The 20829-nt window shown below is 44.6% G+C and overlaps 1 protein-coding gene across 1 annotated transcript in view; it reads right to left on the bottom strand.

Moving 5' to 3' along the window:
• The window catches only part of CDK13 (cyclin dependent kinase 13), a 49341-nt gene extending 39271 nt beyond the window's left edge, over positions 1–10070 (bottom strand). Inside the window, 2 exon segments of the mRNA XM_040593306.1 lie at positions 8740–9659; positions 9661–10070. Coding sequence (XP_040449240.1) covers positions 8740–9659; positions 9661–9951 — 1211 coding nt within the window. The 5' untranslated portion in view covers positions 9952–10070.
• Between the last annotated feature and the right edge of the window lie 10759 nt (positions 10071–20829).

Raw genomic sequence — 20829 nt, 5'->3', positions numbered from 1 at the left:
AAACTGATCCAAACGGCTAGACCCTTGAAAGAAAAAATGAAAGAATTAAAAAAAATCAAACCCCAGATGAGGACAACTCTGAAACTAACACAGTTAAATTCTATGCCAGGAGTAAAGTTTTATAGACTATCCTGGCACAGCAGGATAACAATAACAGATGGTAATAACAAAACCAACAATAAAATAATAGAAGGTTTTTTATATTTTAATTTTTTTAAAAAAAGCAAACTGCACAATTCTGTTATCTGAAATTTCAATGAAAATGTAAGGTTTGATTCACTTCACTAAAGACACTAACATCCGTATCCATCAAACAACAAACACACACATAATATCGGTCAGAAAAATTCCCTTGAAAGCTCACTTCTGCTCCATTACGAACCACATTGCTGAAGTTATTTTTCCTCATTATTACTTTAGAAATCTAAGTACCAAATCCCACAGAAAATTTTCAGATGCTTGGCCAAACTGGAGTAAAAGTGAAGTAGTACATAAGTTCCATAATACAGAGTTAAGATGGGCTAGTAGGAAGAAAAAGGAGGGCTGGAGACTATTCTGACAACACATACACTTCAAATGCTAGGCCAGAGCTCTCCTCACAGTTATCTCACTTTCCAAGAGGAATTATTATCTCAAGCAGAGGCATACTGCTATAACACACAGGCACACTAGCTGTAACATCAGTGTAATTATATTTCTCCAGCATCAAGCACAAGCTAATAAGCTCCATTACTCCTAAACTGGCTTCTATAAATGATACATCATTTGCAAGGATGTCACTGACCTGTCTTGGAAAACATCTGCTTGCACATCTTGTTCCTACATCAGCTATTTTAAACTGACACTGACTCCAGTTACCTGCAGAACACAACCCACATCCCAAGGACTTCACTGCAGCCTCACTAAACTTAAAACATGTCCTAAAGGTCTCAAAACCTTCCTAAGTACAATTTCTGGTTTGTTAGGGGGGTTGGTGGGTTTTTTTTTGTTTGTTGGTTTTGAAAGACACCTCATATAAAGCAAGTACTCTACATCACAAACAGAAATACGGACATAATTTCACATGCACTTGAAAAGAGAAGTAGCAGCTTAAAACGCTACAGTTGTTGAGACACCATGCCTGATCATAAGACTGCTTCTGTTCAAAGTAAAAGAGGCTCATTTATATCACTACCAAGGATGAAATGAGAAAATCTGTTCAAATTAATGACTACTAATGCTCACCTGATCACCTACCATAACTTGGGGGGGAAGAGGCAGATTTGCAAATCTGGTGCAAAAATTAACCTAAATCTTTATACTTTCTTCAGAAACAAACATGTAAGGAAGCCAAGCATTGACAATGGATTGATGTACATATTTTACCAACATTAGTCAAGAGAGTTTAGGATATGAGCATGGATTTATGCAAGCTCAGAAAAAAACACCCCAACCATTCTCCATCACAGGTTTCACACCCCAAATGACAACAGCGTAACTTTCTCATGTCAGAATTGCATCCATCTGGGAGACAGCAAATACACATGCACACAAATATTTACGTTTCAGTTCTAGTACATACTACAGCCCCTAACAGCAGACCAAAATGATAGCAGTCTAGTTATGAAATATGTTGATTAAGTATAATCTCTGCACTGGCTTAATTTTTCCAAAAGTTCTTCATTATTTAATTTTATGTCAGAAAGAAAATTTATGTTGCATTACACAGTGCATGTCTGTGCTAATAATAAACTAGAACTTCCTTTGGCATTCCAAAGGCTTTTGCAAGAATCCCTTGCTGTCCCTTGTCCACTGGGCTAGACCCAAGAGAGTTAGAGCAAAAACATTAACACTTTCAACTAAACACACAAATGCTGAATCTTAAGTAAAAGGCAACTTTGTCCAAGTGCTAGCTACTCAAGTTACAATGATAAAACCTGCTGTTTTCATAAGCCTAATGATCTTTTCAAATATTCAGCTATCACTTTCTTCCATCAGCACTAGTTCAAAAGTCCCATGAGAACCTTCCAGGCTAGACAAGACTTATGTACAAGTTTCCATCTATAAAAATGGCACAAAACAAAAACTATGGACATTTACAAGCTTTCCCTCAGAAGCGTATACAGAACTGAGAGTGGAGAAATACTGCCTTATACATAATAAAACCAGCCAACTTCACTCTATTCAAAGCTAACACTCATTTGACCTAAAAGATGAAGTCACAGCAGCACAGAAACTGGTTCACACAATAGCGAGTGTCTGCCATTTAACAGGACACTGACATTTTACTGGGACCCTGAAAACACACCAGGAGACATATCTGAAATATACAATGCTCTCTAAATCTTCCAACAAATTTCTATTAAATGTGCCTGCATGCACACACAGGTATATAAAAGACCTTATCTGACATTCACCACCAACTACCTCACCTTTTGTTAGGAGTTTGTTTTTAACACAGTAAACAGGAACACATGAAGTGGCTACAACTGAAAAGAACTGTGGTGCAAACAGCAAACAAATCCAACAAAACATTCCAATTTTTTTTTTTCACCCAAGCCTGGAGAAATCAGGAAATGTACTAAACTTACGTGCCACATCCCGATCTCCCAAATCAAAAGCACCAGCATCTGCTGGTAAGGCACATGGGAGGGACTACTAAGCAGCTACTGTTTGAGTAAAGTTTACTGATGCTTCTTCCTATTTGCACCCAGGATTTCTACCTCATTTACAAGGTACCTTTGCCATCCTTAGTAATTTACAAGCATACTGCATTCACTTTACACAGGCCTATATCCCTACAAAAAGTGTAACTGCCAGACTTCATTAACATTCATAAAATCACTTCTGAACCATATACAGATTTTAATATGCCTTTATATATGGAGGGGGAAAAGAAAACAAAATAAAACCAAACAAACAAACAAAAAAAAAAAAGGAGAAAAAAGAAAAGGAAACTAATTTGCCTAAAACCCATAAGTATCAGTAGGACTAGCCTGCATTATAACTAAGCAGCTCTAAAGCTGCTTTTTTTTTTCTTCCAAAGACAGCAACAAAGGAGACTAGAAGCAAAACTAGATAAGCTGCAAAGGGAAATGGAGGTAATTACATAATATTATGTATAGGTAAAAAATAAAACCAGAAAAAAAGTTTAAGACTATCTACAAAACACATGAGAAGAGGCAGATGTAAAGAAACCACTGATAGAGGAAGAAAGCACTAATAAGGAAGTCACCTCGAAACTAAAACTCAGCACTGCTCTCCTTCATTCTTCAGAACAACAAAAAGAACCCTACCCTCCCAAGAAATTATTTAAAAAAAATATTGGTTTAAATATCACAGGTTTTTTTCTTCTTAATATTTTTTTGCGTAGCACCATACATTTCACAAAACAAACCAGCACTAATTTTTCATCTGCCTACTTAACACAAGATACATATTCACATATATAAAAACTACTTAAGATATCAAAGCCTTACTAGTTACAAGTTTCAAAACTGTTACAATGTTGTTGTTCCTCAAAAGGAAACATTGTATTGAATTTCACAAGTTAACTTATTAATTACCAAACAGTAGATTTATTAATGTATTTAATAGAAAAAAGTTTACTGATGTAGTACCACTTACATTCTCAATCACAGAATGAAAGAATTCCAAATAGTAACTTAAAACTTAAAGTGCTATATTTTACTCTCTTGATATTTGAAAGCATAGAGGAAGAAGCAACAATAACAGTGTTAAACATGTCAGATTTCCAGGAATACAGGTCTCACTCAGCTTACACGGTTTTTATCATCAAGCTATTTTCTAGGTGCTTCTTTCCTTCCCATTCCAACTCTCCCTTTAATACAAAAAAAAAAAAAAGCATTTTATTGACAAATCATAACAGTCATGTGTTATCTTCTCATGTTTGTAAACTTGAAAACCTCTTTTCTTCTTAACCGCTTTAAGAGCAAGCTAAATCCACCACGCTAGTAGCGAGCTATGCATGTTACCTAAGCACAAACAGTATTACACACTCTGAATATATCAGGGTCTACAGAGCTTAACAAAGGAACCAATTTTGTCCGTAACTTTTGGACAAGACAATACAAAGGGATTCATGAGAATACAACTGGGAAAACAACAAATTAAGCAGACCGCAAGAGGTTAAAACACCCACTGTAGCCCAGCTCTTTCAAAAACTACCAGTGAATGCTGCACTACTGACTAAACACTGCCATCTTCCCTGGCACAGTAAGGTCATAGTGTATTTGAAAAGGGAGACCTAAATTTAATCAGTTGGCTTCACCACAGATCTTCCAAGACATTTATAATCACCCAGTAACATAAACCACCTTGACAAAACATTCCAGTTCATAGTATAGCTTTTCTGTGTTGCATTAGCAGGCAAATGTATAATTCATTTCTTTATGCCATAGCAGTAATAGTGCTCTCTGACTTGGTACCTTATTAATTGGTTTTATTTATTTTCTCTAGCCCCTAGTTCAAGGTTATATTCTAAGCAGCTCTGCAACAACCACCTACTCAGCCACTTTGTGCATGAAGACTAGATAACTTGCCTTCCTGATTCAAACTGTAAATCTTTAAAATGGTCTCCAACAGATACAGCAAAGGAATACTGAAAAATTCGGAACATGAATTTTGGTTCTTAAATCTGCTTTATAACCCTATCTTTTCAGATGAGAACTCTGCCTATAAAGAAATCAATCTGCAAAAAAGTCAACTCAAATGCTGAGTTCTAAACACATCAAAAGTTATTTTTTTCAAATTAAGTCCCTTTCCACAAGGGAAGCAGCAGTGCAATGAGGAAAAGGAAAGGCACATCAACATGGCTGGACAAAAGGCAAAGTCCACTGCCAAGTAACAAAACAAATCTTAATAAAATGAGAGTATGTACTACAGTAAGAGCCTCAATACACACTGGAAAAAATAGCTATTCCAACAGTGAAAACCTACAGTTTCACATTTTAAATTCTGCAAAATACAGTTTTACTAAACAAGATTATAAAGCATTATATGAAAAAAATCTGTTTTCACCAAGCAAGGGGAAAAAAACATCTGGAAATCTCCCCTACTCCTTCAAGTCCAATAGTAGCGGAATTACTGGATTCAAAGTTATTTTTAATATCAAGTGTATGAAACCATGTCTTCTTCAGCATTAATATGTATTTTACAATTTTTCTTATGCTTGTTTCAGTTTTGTACACAAGCAATCCATGTTTTGCAGACATTCACTACTACATACTAGCTACAGCTACAGAATGAGATGGCTCTATAATACCAATAAGAAAAGAAATCTTGTATTTTTCCTATAAGCAACATCCACACACAGTAGTACTATGCTAGTAGTGCCCCACCCACTTAACTTTTATCTAGGCAGATGGGTAGGTGTATTCAAATTCGGTAAAATGTGATTACTCATCTACAGAGCTAAGTGAATTAAATGTGTGATCACATAGCATATGACCTAACTGAAGGTATGAAAAATAGTTCTTCTCTTCCCACAATTCCATCCTAAACTAGTTTCCAAAGAGAGACTTCTCTGCTTATTTTGTCAACCGTGAGTTTTAATTCCTCTCCCGCCTTTTTCTGTATGCTATTTTTTAAAAAAATCCTGTCAGCTTATCAGAAGAGAAAGACATACCTCATACTTTTGGTGTTATGGAAGAATTTCCATTTTGAAAAAGTGCACGTGCTACTTCAGAACAGCTGTGTTACTATCCACAAGAAAATATAGTAATACAAATCCATCAGCAGCAAGTAAAGGAGTTCTGTCCAACAAGTGGAAACAGCTCAATCAGTCTGCCCAAAACACAGATGTTTACTGCTATAATAATGGAAAAGGCAATTAGTCTACCATTCAAAAAGAATTTTCCAGGCATGGGAAGCTTATCTGGTGTCTCTCCTCTTCAGAACCCACATCCAGGCAACATCACCAGAAAACAGTATTCACAGTCGCTACTGTCTAACTCAGAACAATTGCGCTGTTGCTGCTGCTGCTTGAGAAAACTAGGGATTCAAATGAGTGAAGCAGACTTCACTTGTTTCTCTTCCACTATTTACTAGAAGTTTCTCCCTAAGCAGCTCAGAGACCTAGATGACAAAATCAGCACTCTAGACACATGAGCTTTCCAAGTGTGTTAGGACCACTTAATTCTCATTTTCTACATACCAAGTAACTAGGGAATTTATGTAACGTTACAGAAGACACATATACGAGATATAGGACGAAAAGAGAAAAAAAAAGGCTTGTAGCCTGGAATGCTCGGTCACATACAAAGTTCTTACTGTCTTGACAACATTACAGCTGGATACAAGCCCAGAATTAAGTCTTTAAATCATTCAGATGAAGAAGACAGGTGCTGTAAGAAGCTGTTGCCTTCACAAAACTGTACTATTCTATCAAGTCTAAGGCCACTATACCATCACATAAACAGCACGGCAAAAATTTTCAGCCTTTTGGGCATACTACCACAGAGTCAAGTGAAAAAAAGCTGTTATGACGCAGTTTTGAATGGCTAAAACTATTTTATAAATACCTCCCATCTTTATTTCTCCACTGCCGCCCCAATACACATAATGCATAATAGCTGTATGGCAGCAAAGAACAGTAGCTGATGTTTCTCCACAGCAGGTACACATTATGAACAACTAAGTTTATCTTCACACTTTCAGTTTCTTTCCTTTTCTGTGAAAACGACATTTTTACAAGGAATGCCACATTAGGACAGACCAACCTTGCTTTCCACATACAGCAACCTCTTCTTTTCACTCAGCCATTCCAATCCCTCTCCAGTATACCTGACAATCTGCATTTGTTAACTAAATAATTTATCTGTGTGCAGTTAAAGGTGGGATGCAAATTACAGTTTAAGCAGAGGAAGGAAGGTGTGAAGTCACAAAGCTAACTCCTAGGAACACATTTGCAGCTCAACGAAGACTTACACATTTACCACAGAGACAAAACAAAAACTAGGAGTTTTAAACTGTCATGTGTCAAATCACAGGCCCACTACCATCAGAAAAAAAAGCAGCACAACACTCCTACTAAACTTTGCTCTGTACCTGTCCTCTAAAAAACATCTGTGCCTTCTACTACAGTCCCATCAGTCAGCGTATAAGACAGGATTCTAAACTAACTGGACTGTCAATGTGACTAATAAGTGCAAACAGAGCATACATAATTTTGCTCGTCATTATCACCTTTCTTATTCCAAGACAAAAGCATCTACAGCAAGTAATGTGATTCTCAGAGTGTTTAAGTCAAAACTATGCACATAATATTCCTGCTATTCTATTATTCAAATAATCTTGAAAGCGCATCCCTTAACCACTGGTAACAGGCTTTCATGGAACAACGACGATGACGTGCTGTTTTTCTGACCACTCACAGTGTCTTCTGCTTGAAACATCCTATTGTTTACAAAATTATTCCATGCAACCATATTTTAAAACAACCACTATATTTTTTCCCAAAGGCACCTTTGTTCTATCTCCCCGAACAAAGTAGGACACAATTTTGTTACTCTGTTCTTCAAACAGCATTCAATGCACACCCAGGACAGCTGAATACCAACAGCCAGTGAAACACAGAACAGCTTCAGCATCTTTATTGGATGCACTGTGGGACACCCCCCAAATGGCGACCAACACAAAGTGCTCATTAGGAACACCAGACAACAGTTCTCAGACAACCCACCAGGTAATGCCTTGTAAACAAAATTATTGCTGGTGGAACAGCAAATCACCCAATACGTTTACAATTGAAGTCCAGATGTGAATTCAAGTAAGCCTATAAACAATGAGGCAACGGTAAGATTCCAATACAGGAAATCTTCAGTTATAAATATACACTAAGCAAACACTTTGGATTCCCAGTAGTTTTGCTGCAGGTTAAAATATTCCAAGAGCTTTAACTCTGCCACACAGTTTCTATCTGATCAGAGATACAGCCCACGTTTCCTGTCCATATAAAATTACAGAAGTCACAGCAACGCTGACCTTTACATTCCCAGTTCCTACTAACAAAGTGATTCGCAAGCGCACATCAAGTGTATACATATATATAACCTGACTGGAAAAAAAAGCTTACATGCGTTTTCATAGGTTGTGCAACACACGAAAGACAATTTAACAAAACTTGACACTGGCTCCTTTTCCTAGCAAAACAGAAACCCTAACTCTTTCTATAGATCTCTAAAATCAAGAAACACTTGTAACACAAACTGCCTGTCAGCTTACTTGCTCTTTAGATTAGTGGGAATTAAACCGAACACAGTTATATTGAACATGCATCCTTTTATACAGGGGAACTGAATACGTAAAAACATACCTGAGAATCTCCGTACTTCGCAAGCAAAGCTTTAAAAATCAAAATCGGTCCTTCAGAAAACCTGGCCTGAGAAGCATCTTCACTCTCATCTGAAGATGTTCTCATGGCCTTTAATATTTAAAAAGCCTATTTCCAGCTAGGTGATCTCCCACGGAGAGAAACTAGCTGCAGAAGCGCTGCAGACACCCACGTCTCCCTTTCTCCCAAAGACAGGACAGGAGAATCTTTGTACATCTCCAGCTCCCCTTCCCCCCACCTCAGCTTTCTGGCAGCAAGCGGGCATCGAGGGAGGGCTTTTGTTGCTAGATGCGAGCCTCCCCGGCAGGCCCTGCAAGCCAGCACCAGCCCCCACCCCCCCACACCCCCCGCCATGCCCCCAGCCCGGTCCCAGCGCCCCCCTCCTCCCGGTCCGGGCCTGCACTCACCGGATAACGGGGCTGTAGGGGCTCCGCGACCGGCGCCAGCTGCTGTAGGGGCTGGGCGACACGTCCCCGCCGCGCTCATAGGAGCTGTGCCGGCTGTAGCTGGGGGAGCGGCGGCGGCTGTAAGGGCTGAGGGGCGAGCGGCCGCCCACCGGGCTGAGCGACTTGCGGCTCCGCTGGCTCTGCGAGGTGCGGTGCAGCGGGGGGCTGTCATCCCGACCGGGGCTCGGGGACGAGCGCTGCCGCCGGTAAGCCTTGGGCTCGGGCTTGTCATCTCGGTAGGCCTTCGGCGGGTCCTTGTAAGCCGAGGGCGGCTCCTTGGCTGCTTTAGTCCGGCTGCGGTGCGCTTTGCTCTCCCGCTCTTTCCTGCCGCTGCTGGGCGAGGCAAGGGAGCCCTTCCTGCGGCCGTCGCTGCCGCCGCTGCTGCTGCTCTTGAGTCCCTCCCGGTCCTGGCCCCCAGTGTGGTTGTGGCGGCTGCGGGACTTGGAGGAGGACGAGGAGGCCTCGGGTCCCCCGCGGCCCGCCGCCGCCCCCTCCTGCTGCGCCTTCTCCTCCCCCCGCCGTCGGTGCTCCCGGTGCCGCTCCTTGGAGCGGCCGCTGCTGCCGCGGTGCTCCCGGCGGGACCGGCCGCTCCGCTCCGCCTCGCCCCGCTGACGCTGGGTCCCGCCGCCACCGCCTGAGGAGGAGGCCGGGCTCCCCCCGCCGCTGCCCGCGCCGCCGCCGGCCGCGCCGCCGCCCACCAGCCCTTCGGACTGGGAGCTCACGTCGTCGTACTCCTCCACCAGCGTGCTCAGACCCCCGCTACCGCGCCGCTTCTCCACCTCCTGGGTCCCGCCGCCGCCGCCGCCGCCCCCGCGGCCTCGCCGCCGCTTGTGCCGAGAGCCCGAGCGCCGCTTGCCCCGCGGCCGCTTCCGCTCCCCCCCCGTCCCCGCAGCAGGAGGAGGCGCCGGTGGCCGCCAGGAAGAGCAGGGACTGCGGCGGCAGCGGCGGCTGCAGGAGCGGGGGCTGCAGGAGGGGCGGCTGCAGCAGCGGGAAGAGCAGCGGGTGAGGGGCCGGCGGCGGAGGGGGGGGCTGCGGCTGGGCCGTGAAGCGCTTCCGTCTCCGGTGATGCAGCCGCTTCTTGTCGGCCGCCGCCTCCACCGCTGAGCTGCTGCCGCTGCCCCAGCCCCGGCTTCCCCCGCTCCCGCCGGCCGCCGCGTCCGAGGTGCTCGGCATCGAGCTCACTCACGGCCGAGAAGGAGGACGCGGCGTAGGGAATCCGCCGCCCTCAGGGCGCCACCGGCGCCATGGAGACCCGGCGCCGCGCAGACACACGGGGACACACGCCGGCCGGCGCCAGGGCCTGGCTCGCTCCCTCGCTCCCCGGCCGGCTGCCGGGGCCCGGCCCGCCTCGCAGCGCGCCCGGCCGCGCCGCCTCACATGGGGCCGCGCCGCCACATCGGGGGGAGGGGGGGTCGCGCCGCCCGCCTTCGGGCCGGGGTCGGGGCCGGGCGCTGCCCGGCGCGGCGGCGGAGCGGCGGGGGTCTCCCGCGGAGCCGGCGCGGCCTCCCGCAACGCGGAAGTGGCTCCAGGCGGCGGCCTCCTCACTCCATCCCGGGCCGCGGCTGCCTCGTCCGGCGCCGGGCGGCGCTGCGCGGGGGGTGCGGCCGCCGGGCGCGGGCCGCGGGGCCGTCGCCGCCTCCCTCACCCGCTCCCCGGCCAGGCGGCGGGGTCAGGCCGTGCCGGGCCGCCTGCGGCGGGCTGTCCGAGGCGGCGCCCGGCGCTGCGCTGGCCCCGAGCCCGCTTACCCTGCCCGGCGGCTCCCAGCTGCCCGGTCCCGAGTCGCTGGCGGCCGACAGCGCTGGCGCGGCCTGGGTGCTGCGCGCGGGTGACACACGCATACACACGCACCGGGGACACGGCCCGGTGGAGCGCGGCGCATGCGCGGGGCCGGCGGCTCAAGGGGGGGGGGCCGCGCCCCGCCAATCGCGCGCGGGGCTGCCGCCCTGGCCCGCATGCCCGGAGCCGGGAGAGATGCGCCGCTCTCGCGAGAGTTCACCCCCTCCCCCCCCACACCCAACGCCCGGGACGGGGAGGGCGCAGCTCTCGCGAGATCTTGCATCTCGCGGTAACTGCGTCGCGCTCGCCCCGCGGGCGGAGGGAGGGGGCGCTTCCGGGCGCGGGGGTCAAAGATCGCTTCCGGCGCAGGGTGGGGAGCGGCGTGGAGTCGGCTGCCCGCTCGCCTTTTCCCCTTTCTTCTGTCTCGGCGGCCTCTAGAGGCCGGAGGCGGAGCGGTAGAGGTCCTTGGGGGCGGCCCGTGTCAGGCTGCGGGCGGGGTGGTGGGGGAGGCGCCCCGGGCAGCGGGCGGGATGCTAGCGTTGGGCCGCAGTGGGTCTTGGGTCGCTCATCCCCGGGCTGCGGCCTCGGCCCCCCCTGCGTCTGCCCCGCAGCGGGGAGTGTGTGTTCGCTGGACGCGGCAGCCTAGCCTCTGATGGCAGCCACAGAAGAGCTTTCTTTAAAATTTCGAATACTTAAGCCATGTGTACTTTGTTTACATTTATACGCATCCATTCAGGCTTAATATTTTTATAAATGCATACTCCAGCCAAAAAAGTACTTTACTGCGGCTCCACATCTGCCCCATTCAGATCATACGCATGAGCAGTGCAGCAGGGATTTCATTCTGCCTTACCATGCAAAGTGTGCTCATGTTTTCTTTGTGACTTTTGATTGAAAATGCTATGGTAGAATGTAAGTTGCCTGTAGCATCTATAAGGGAGTGGCAGAGAAAAACACATAAGCGCAAGCTCTGCGCCTTCTCCCGCTTTGCGATGTTACTGGCCGAAGAGCTTTCTATCAATGAAATGATCATCAGAAGCATGGAACCCTATAAAGCTCCAGGAATTGGCGCTCTGGAAAACCTAAGAGCAAAATGCTATGGCAGACAGTATCAAGTTTGCAGGCTGATTTAGTCGTATGAAGAGGTGAGAACAAGTGTGGTTTTAAACATTTTTCCAAAACAAGCTATTTAAGAGTTTTGTGTCTTATTTCCATGCTGAAAGATGTAATGTAGGTCACCTAAGACAAATTCCAAACAGGAGAGTTACTGATATTTTCTATTAAGTGAACTGTATTGGAAGACAAAGATTTATTTCAGCTACAAATGTGTAGAAAGGCTTCTGCCGTGTCTGTCAAGAAGTAGCTCTTAGCTCTCCACTAACTAGAGCATAAATTCCTGTCCAATTAGTTATTTTCATATGAAGGATGTAATTTAATAACAAAAGTTTTAATTCCGTTTGGTAGCAAGTCTGTTTTCCTCTACTCAAACACAACAGGAACAAATATCCAACTCATGACTGCCACGATTTACATCATACCACAGGGTACGTCCCTCCAAGGTCTCAGATGAAATCCAGGGCCAGAGCAGAACTACAGCTGGCAGGAATACCTTACCATCTTGAAGGCTGATATCATCATCTGCAGGTTGGAGGTGATGGATGAGGACATTTCAAAGACAAAGCTGAAATACTCACCTGCTGGCTTGTGTAAGCATAATGGGACCACTAAAACTTAGATTTATTGATTTCTCCCTTAAGTGAAATTGACTGAAAATTTAGTATTTGTTATATTCTAATGAAGTAAGACAACGTGGGCAATACATTTGTACTTTTCCATCAAGCCAATTCATGTATAGGCTACCAGCTCACCAGAATTTACAGCATGGTTAAGTGAGATGAGAGAACAGTTACACATTTCATTTTCATGCCCCTCTCTCAAATGTCTGGAGGCTGAAAAGGAAGGTAAAACCCCCACAAACTAACAGGTGAAGGACAAAATTAATCTTCTAGGTAAAGGCAGCATGTTAAATGCAACATTTAGTGATGCATACCAGAAGATGTAGACTGCAAAGAAAGATTTCCTTCCAACTCCTCGGTTGTTGCTGTTGTTCATGATCAGCAGAGTTGCTAAAGACAAAAAGTGCACTTGTGTCCAAGTATGTTGTTTTCTCAGAGATTCAGAGCAGCAATGAGAAGAGACCGAATAAAATACCTGTGAGATACCAAGTTTGATAAAGATGCCTTAAGTCCAGCTTTTTTGGAACACTTGTTGTCTGCAAGTCTGCTTCAGTGGGAACTGCCCTAGCCACAGAGAGATGTTTCTAGGCCTGAGACACAGGACTGGGGTTGACTCCATGAGATTGTCTCTGCTGGAGCCCTCCCAACAGTCCTCCTTTCTTTCTCCAGAGGAGAAAGGAAAAGAAAAAAACCAATCAGTCTGAGGAACCATTTCAAGGGATTGCAGGAATACAGGACCGTGGAGGAAAAAAGATCACTGCAGTTCCTTTCATATGAATATCCAGGTGAGGTTATGAGCAGGGTAGGTGAAGGTGAATGTTAAATCCTGTGCTAGTGGCTGATGAAGCACATGATAAACCACTCTTACTTTTTCCCCACAGAAACCATTGCAGTAGTCTCACACAACCCTGCTGTAAGTCTAAGCAAACTTAAGTACTGGTGCATGGTATTACTAAAGCAATGCAGACCACGTACATCCTAGCCTGATTACTGTTAAAAGCAAGAGGTATAAGGGAGATTCAGGATTACCATCTCCACATCCTTTGTTCTACTTTAGAAGTTGGTGTGATGGAGAATCTCACGTGAGCAGGTCTCCTCTCTATGCCGCTTTTGTCCACAGAACAACACCAGTAATTTCTTCACAAAATTAAGAATTTGCATAACTGCAAATCGGATAAAACCAAACAGTGTCCTACACATAGTATAATAGGTTTTTGCTTTAGCAAGATCATGGGAGTTACACGCTTTGTTCATTTACAGTATTCGTGTGAAGTGGTCCCATGACTCTAGAGAAGTGATGCCCTTCACCCTTCCCAGTTTACCCACTGTACTACCTACTATTAGTTCCCAATCACCAAAGCAAATCCAGTGAATATATCATGATCATAATTTCAACTGTTTTCGGGAGTAGGTAACTAAAGGCTGATTTCTGTACAGAAAAAGCTTATTTCTAGATGGCCAATGGAACCAGGAACAGGATAAAATTGGTGTCACTATTGGCTGAAATACTTAGGGTATTCTATAGCAATAAAGCAATTCCTTCCTGGAACAGCTCAATAGACTAGGAGGGATGCTGGAGAGTTAATTTAATCCTTAGGATTAATCCTAAGGAACAGCCTTAACATGATTTTTGTTTCCTCTTCCTTAAGCCTGTGAAGCAGAGTGGTACCCCAGCCTCACACAGCCTCGGGGCAGGACCATGTGTTACTTTGCCCACCTTACAGTGGTTCTTCGTCTACTTGGCATCAGCTATGAGAGCAGAGAATGGCCATGCAAGGCATTAAGGGTTCAGTCAGACCTATTATGTCTTATGATAATGAAAGCATGCTACATTTTTGTAATGTTTCATATTACTCAGGACACCCGTTATTTTGACTTGTTTAAGTTAAAAGAGTCACTGGAGAAACACCCCCCCACCCACCCCACCCCCCCACCCACCCCACCCACACACACAGTGCAGTCAAGGAGTGATAGCTGGGCCAACTTGAAAGAGGGCTTTAGAAGGCAGTGTAGGAAAGCCTACAGCCAGGTGATTTTTCCTGGTTTTAATTTATCTAAGTCCTGATTATTAACTCAGAGGCGTAAGAGCTCTTGCTGAACTAGAACCAGGGAGGAACTCACTCCTATTACAAGATATGCTTAACTCTGAACAGTAAAGCAATTTCATTGCTTCCTGAAAAATGGCCTCATTTTTTTTGCTTACACTTACAAGACTTTTTTACTGTCTTACACTACTGAAACTAACTTAAATTTAGGGTATTTCAGGTTTCCTTCCAGTCTTCTTGGCTTCTGATTTCAGACTCCAATGAAGTCTCAGGCTTGCTTCTTTTCTTTTTCTTCCCTACCTTTTACTTTTTCATGATTTTATTGAATGTCATGACCAAAGCTGCCACTCTGCTACCTATACTTCAACTCAGCTTCTTGAGCTTATTTTGTTTCATTAGGTATACCTGCCACACCATCATGAACATCATCCCAAGTGCTTTACAAGCAGAATTTGTTGTCTTTTCTTAGAGATTTTCTAAGTCTTCTGGCCATCTTGCAGTCTGAATTGTTGTTAGCTAGCTTCCATAGGTACTAGCTGTGATTCTATGTAAAATGTGACTTAAGAATAAACAAAACAAAACAAAACAAACACCACCTCTTTTCCACTGTTATATTTCAACTCCTTGAATCGCTCTGATGGTTTCCTCTCTTTTTCTAAATGCAGGCAAAAATATTCCTCCTGTCCAGGTCCTGCACGTCATCCACTTCCAGCAAGCCTCCTTTTAGAGGTGTGATGTTTTACTCCACCCTTCATCTCTTTGTTACAGCTCACATTTCTGATAAATGTTGTCATTAAAGCATTCGTTACATATTTCTGTAGTTATGCACATACACACAAACCCTTTCCTTCAGGTTTTCTCTTAAGATGCATGCTGCATGGAAAACAACTACATTCATTTTTTTTCTTCTATAATGTCTCATAGGATGGCAAAGGAAACAGCCTGGTATGCTGGCCCACCTGCCATTTCAGGAGAGAAGGTCACTATCCAAGAAAAATTACTCTGACCTAGACAACAATGCCTTTATACTTTGTCAAACTGTGTTTTTTTATGAACATGCTGTGCATCATGAAAATTCTACACAACTTGGAGGGCAGTAGCAGCATACCTCATATCTTCCCCACTGTGTTAAGTGCCGTACTTCCCAGACTTCATCTGTGACTACTGCGGAATAGCTTATCTTTCCATAGTGGCCTGGAGGATGTTCTCAGCTAGGATCATATTCTTCGCTGCTCACCGTGTACATACATATTCAGCAGCTATGAAGAGGCTGTCCAGGGCATGTTGTGGCACACACAGAAGCACACTCAGTACACACAAAAGTACATCGGCAGGCTTCTGGCACATTAAAAAAAACCCAAAACAAACCAGAGAAAGCCAGAACCCTACATCACAAGACAGCTGTAGAGACCATGGATAATTACACAGGACAGACCTGGACAATTCAGCACAGGCTGCAATTTTCAATTTACTCCCAAGCATTCACTAACATTTCTGGAGTGAGAAGATACTATTTGAAAGAGTTGTGTGATTAGCAGTAGAACCCTGGCGTTTTTGCATGTGGAGCGACCTTCATGACTTGTCAAAGGAGCTTCTGAACTAGAAGCTAAGCTGCTGATGACAGTGAGTTTACTCTGCCTGGAAATTGGCTAGACCAGGTTGTAGAAGGATCTGCCAACAGCAGTTATGTCAGCATTTGGCAACTCTCAGCCGTCAGGCGATGGTGGCTCAGCGTTTGACAGTGAAAACCTGTGGAAATCCATAGGTTCCTGACATAACAAAGCAGATCTGAAACAGATTCCTTTCAGGGGATGAAATCCTCCAGAAGCGTTGAAGATACTGATGGCACAGTGCCAATAGTTGTCTTCCTGAAGAGCCAGAAAATGTAAGATGCTTTACAACTTCTTTCCCAGGGCTTCATGGGGAAGAGTAAATAGAAGGGAAAGGAGCACCAGGTTAGGTCAGAAGATATGTTTTGGTGGTGGTGCCTGCGGTGCTGTGGGAGCCAGTAACCTGAAGAGGTCAGGTCTTGGTTGTTCCACAACAAGCTGAAACCTTATGCCGTAGGAATGGTGTCTGCAGTTATCTCTTATCTTGCAAGGTGTTATTATATAGTCAGTACATGAAAACAGTGGTAAACACTGGAGAAAAACACACTTTGAAAGGTTCAGCCAAAATACCATCAGCTCCAAAAGTATTTGGATGCCAGTTCTAGAGAATGAACCCTTAGGAAAGGATTTCTGTAGCAGCTATCCCATGGAGGAAAGTTGGGCTAACACTTAGCTGATTTTAAATGCTTTTTAAAACCTCAACTCATAATCTGTTTTTTACTCAAATACTTTGTTGGATCTGCAAAAGCACATTAAGGCTCCCAAGAATGTGTTCTAAGTGACTGTCCACCATCTTTAATGTAATACAATTGAGACAAGTAGATGCTGAGCTGGCCATGCACTAAGGAAGAGTGCATGCTTCATGGCCAATGTTACCACTTCTTTTATTGTTAAGGTTTTTCTTGTACTTTCTTCCTTCCTTTTTTAAAGTTTCTGCATCCTGTCTCTGTCACCATGATGTGTAAAGCTCTTAGCAACATCCTTCTGGTGCAGGACAAACTGTCAATCCATCAAGATAAAGATAGGAAGAGTTTTCAGTAGTTTGAGAATATTTTTCAGTAGATGTTCTCAGCGCTTGTTTGTTGACATGGCAGGGATTTTTCTTTAGGGCTGGGTTTTTTTTTTTTGTTTGGTTGGGGTTTGTGGGGGGTAGTGGTGGGGAAAGGTGTCTCTTTTTCTCCTGAACAGTAACATTTATCTAGCATTCTTTGAAGTTTGGTTCCAGTCTTCCAGTATCAACCTGCTTTTCTCTTATAAAATCACTATCATTCCCCCAAGCACACAGAGAGCTAGAAATTAAAATTTCTGTGGTGTATCTAATACCTGGCCTGAATTTAAGTATCTTATTATCCTAGGGAGCTTGGCGTTTTTTTGGTTAAGTGTGCAAGTCTTAGAACGCATCTTACTTTTACTCTATATGCATTAGTACTATAGGCATTCACCAGGCCTTCTAACCATTTTACAAAAACAGTCTGAGATTACATATACCGTCTTTTAGTTTTGTTTAGGTTGGGGTTTTGTTTGGTTGGGGTTTTTTTTGTTGTTTGTTACTACTGCTATTTCTTGACTACACTTGTATTTGTATTTTGCCCTGAGGCTGTCTAATGACTGATGTGCAATAATTCATGTTTCCCAAGGCACTGTGGAAAAGCTGGCTAGATTATATATCTCAGTGTTTGTTCTTCCCAACCAGAAGAATAACTCTATGAACTGGGAACTCAGTTGTTGGAAAAAGCAGAGGAGAATAAAGACCTGTGTTTTGGTTGATCAGGACACAAGCAGATTTACCAGTGAAATGGCAAATGCAACCCATTCACTGGAAAAGAGTTGAGAGGGATTAATGCTGCCTTTAAATCACTGTTAGATCATTGAGCCTGCATCTGTTCTGGTCATTCTTATTCAGACAAAGATGAATTCACAACCAGAGCAGAAAAAACTATGAAGATCATCTGCGATTCCAAGATCTTTCTTTCAGGGGAGACTGGCAGAGCATGGTTAGTCTAACAGAACAAAGACAACAAGGAGATCACACCATTCTGTAAAATTAGCTCGAGAGTAGGAAAGGAGATAAACACCTAGAAGGAAAAACTATTGGTACTAAGAGACAGAGTTAGTGCAGGCAGCTATATACAAACTGTCAATAAACACAGCTTGGAAATGTATGGATTTTATTCATTAAAAGAATGTGGGTTTGGAAGCATCTGCTAGTAGAAGAAACAAAACTGAAATCCAGCAATGGATGGAGTTTCACCAGTTTATGAAAGGGAGATGTTTGTGAAAGTGATGTAGTTGCCTGTGATAGTAGGAGCCTAAAGTTAATGCAAAATAAAAACTTTTTCCGTCATATGCCTTCATAACTAACTACTGTTAGGGTTTTGGCTTTTATAATACTCTACTGTACAAAACTTTCCACAATGGGATGGTGTTCAGATCTCCTGCTTGAGCAAAAAACTGAACTAAGAGCCTGAAGCAGGGTACTTGAGAAAAATATCACTGCTCAAGAATGGTCATCATTAGCCAGTATGACTCACCTTCACACTTTTGCATCTAGAAGAAAAATACTCCTAATCTGCAACTGTCAGCAAATTCTCCTGTTTGAATATCAGGAGCAAAAGCAGCAAGATCTCTCAGGACTTTTCCCATGGTATATGCACATCTCTCTTAATATGTCTTCTCCTCCTTGAAATGGTCCTTTAAAAAGCAAAATGAAAACAATTCTTCCATGCCTTTAATCTTCCATTTCCTTTCTTTGAGCTCATTGTTAAATAGCAACAAACTAAACAGAACTTTCTGGTTCTTCAGCCCATGAAATGTCCCTTCTGAAATGGGCTTGTTACCTGCTGATGGGAGACACTTGCCCAGTTGCCCCTCATCCCAGCTCCTCTGGGAAAGCAATCTATTCATTCTTCCCATAGTTGTCAGGCTAGAACTTAAGTGGTGGATACCAACTTCATCTGTTGCTGAAGGAGTCCTAACGGATGAAAAGGTATATGCTGTCCTCCAAAAACTCAGAGCACAGGGTTTTCTTTGAGTTTTTTACTTCCCAGTTCACAACTACGCAGAAAAATCACCCAATTTCTTAAAATTCAGGATGCATTTCCTCTGCTGACTGAGCCCTGCTCAAATGTACCAAGACCTTAACTCATTCCAGCGTGCTGGAACCAGCTGAGGGAGCAGCAAACAGCTTGCAGCTTGATGTGAAGGCCTCCTTTGGATTTGACACAAAACATCTGGTCCCTAGAATCAGAAGGGCAGTGACAGGTTTGAAGCCACAGCACCTCCCTATACAAATGCTTTGTCAAATCGTTTTGCAAAAAAGTTTCCCTAGAGGTCAGCATAGCAAAGAACTTGAAACGAGGTTGAATACACACCAGTACTACAAGAAATCTTCTGTCACCCTCCAGGTGCACTCATACACATTGCCTTTGAGCTGCTGCTCTTGGAACAGTTTCTAATTATAAAAGTAAAATAAACCCCTTCATGCTTTCTCCTTCCTCAAGCTTAGAGGTGAAATCTAAGTTTTTTAACAAGTTAATACTGCCTGTGAAGGTGCTCTGATGAACATGCACCGGAAGCAGGGAATTCTGCCTCAGTAGCTCTAGGGGTTAATTTTTCAGAGGTGCCAAACATTGGCAGAAGACACTCTATGATGAGCAACAGACTAACTGCTTTATCTCAGTTTTACCAACACTACATGTGGGTAACAGCCTCCTTATTCACACAAGCAAAATACCTTTGAAAAAACCCAACAGACCTTCCCTTCCCATCCTGCCAAATTCCATCCCATCGCATCCCTTTGCCCTGCCCTGCCCGTCCTCTTCCCCCTCTTCCTTTCCCTATGAGCATGTGCTGAGCAAACCTCTGATGACCTTTCTTCCCAGCCCTGCACTAGCAAAAAACCACTGAACACCCATAACCATGTGCCAGCCTATGCAATGCCTGTGTCACGCTGTGGAAAGGGGGCCTGTAGTTCCTGATGGGGGTGAGAGCTGCACATCATCTCGAAACAAGTGGGACATCTGCACAATGTGGCAGAAGCAAATACGAAATGTCATTTTCAAGAGTCTTCTGTCTTCATCTGGTTGAGCTGGCTTTCCACAGGATGGCAAATCCCCCAACAACATGTGACACTTGCGAGGCTCAAAGATCAAGCCCTCAGGCTGATGCAGGACATGCTCCTCAACTGAATGGCTGCCAATCCTTGGGAGGTGAGCAGTGCTTGTTTGTGTCCCTGTGGATCGTTTTCTTTCTCCTTGTACTCATTTCCAGAAATGCCTGATCTGGTTCCTGTGGATAAACATGCTGACACAAAAGAGCTGAGCAGTACAGTACTCCATGAGAGAGAAGGTCCATCTGGCCCAACACGCCGTCTCCAAAGCGGACAGGCAGCACTGTTCAAAGAAGAGCCCGTGAGCAGAGCAGGTCTACTTCTGCCAGGGTCCTGGGGGTGCTCATAAGCCACAGTGGCTGGGACCGGCCTCTCCTGGCACCCCCAGTGCCCCCGTCTCCTGCCAAGGGCGCAGGGGATGTATCTCAGCTCAGCCTGGGCCCTTCAGTCCCTGCCCGGGCCATGCTGTAGGTGTGCCCGTGCCTGCCCCTGTCTCCTGGCTGGGCCTGGGCCCTGCCCTGCGGAGCTGCTCTCCTGCAGGGACCCCTCAGGCCTCCGTCGCAGCTCGTCACGCAGAACTCCAGGCACAATGTGGCATAACGCTTCTGTTCCATTCCCTTCAAGTCTCTTCTGTTCCTTGCACTAACCATAATTCAAATATCAACGAGATTTATTTTGCGGAAAAGCCAGGCTATTTTTTGCTCCAAAAACAGTTCCAAGGAAACATAGTGTACAAGTGGAAACAGGGTATTCCGTTGTTCTGAATCCCTTTCAGA

The sequence above is a fragment of the Falco naumanni genome, chromosome 4, assembly GCF_017639655.2.
Source record: "Falco naumanni isolate bFalNau1 chromosome 4, bFalNau1.pat, whole genome shotgun sequence".
NCBI classification, from domain to species: Eukaryota; Metazoa; Chordata; class Aves; order Falconiformes; family Falconidae; genus Falco; species Falco naumanni.
This window is presented reverse-complemented; position numbering and strand designations above follow the sequence as displayed.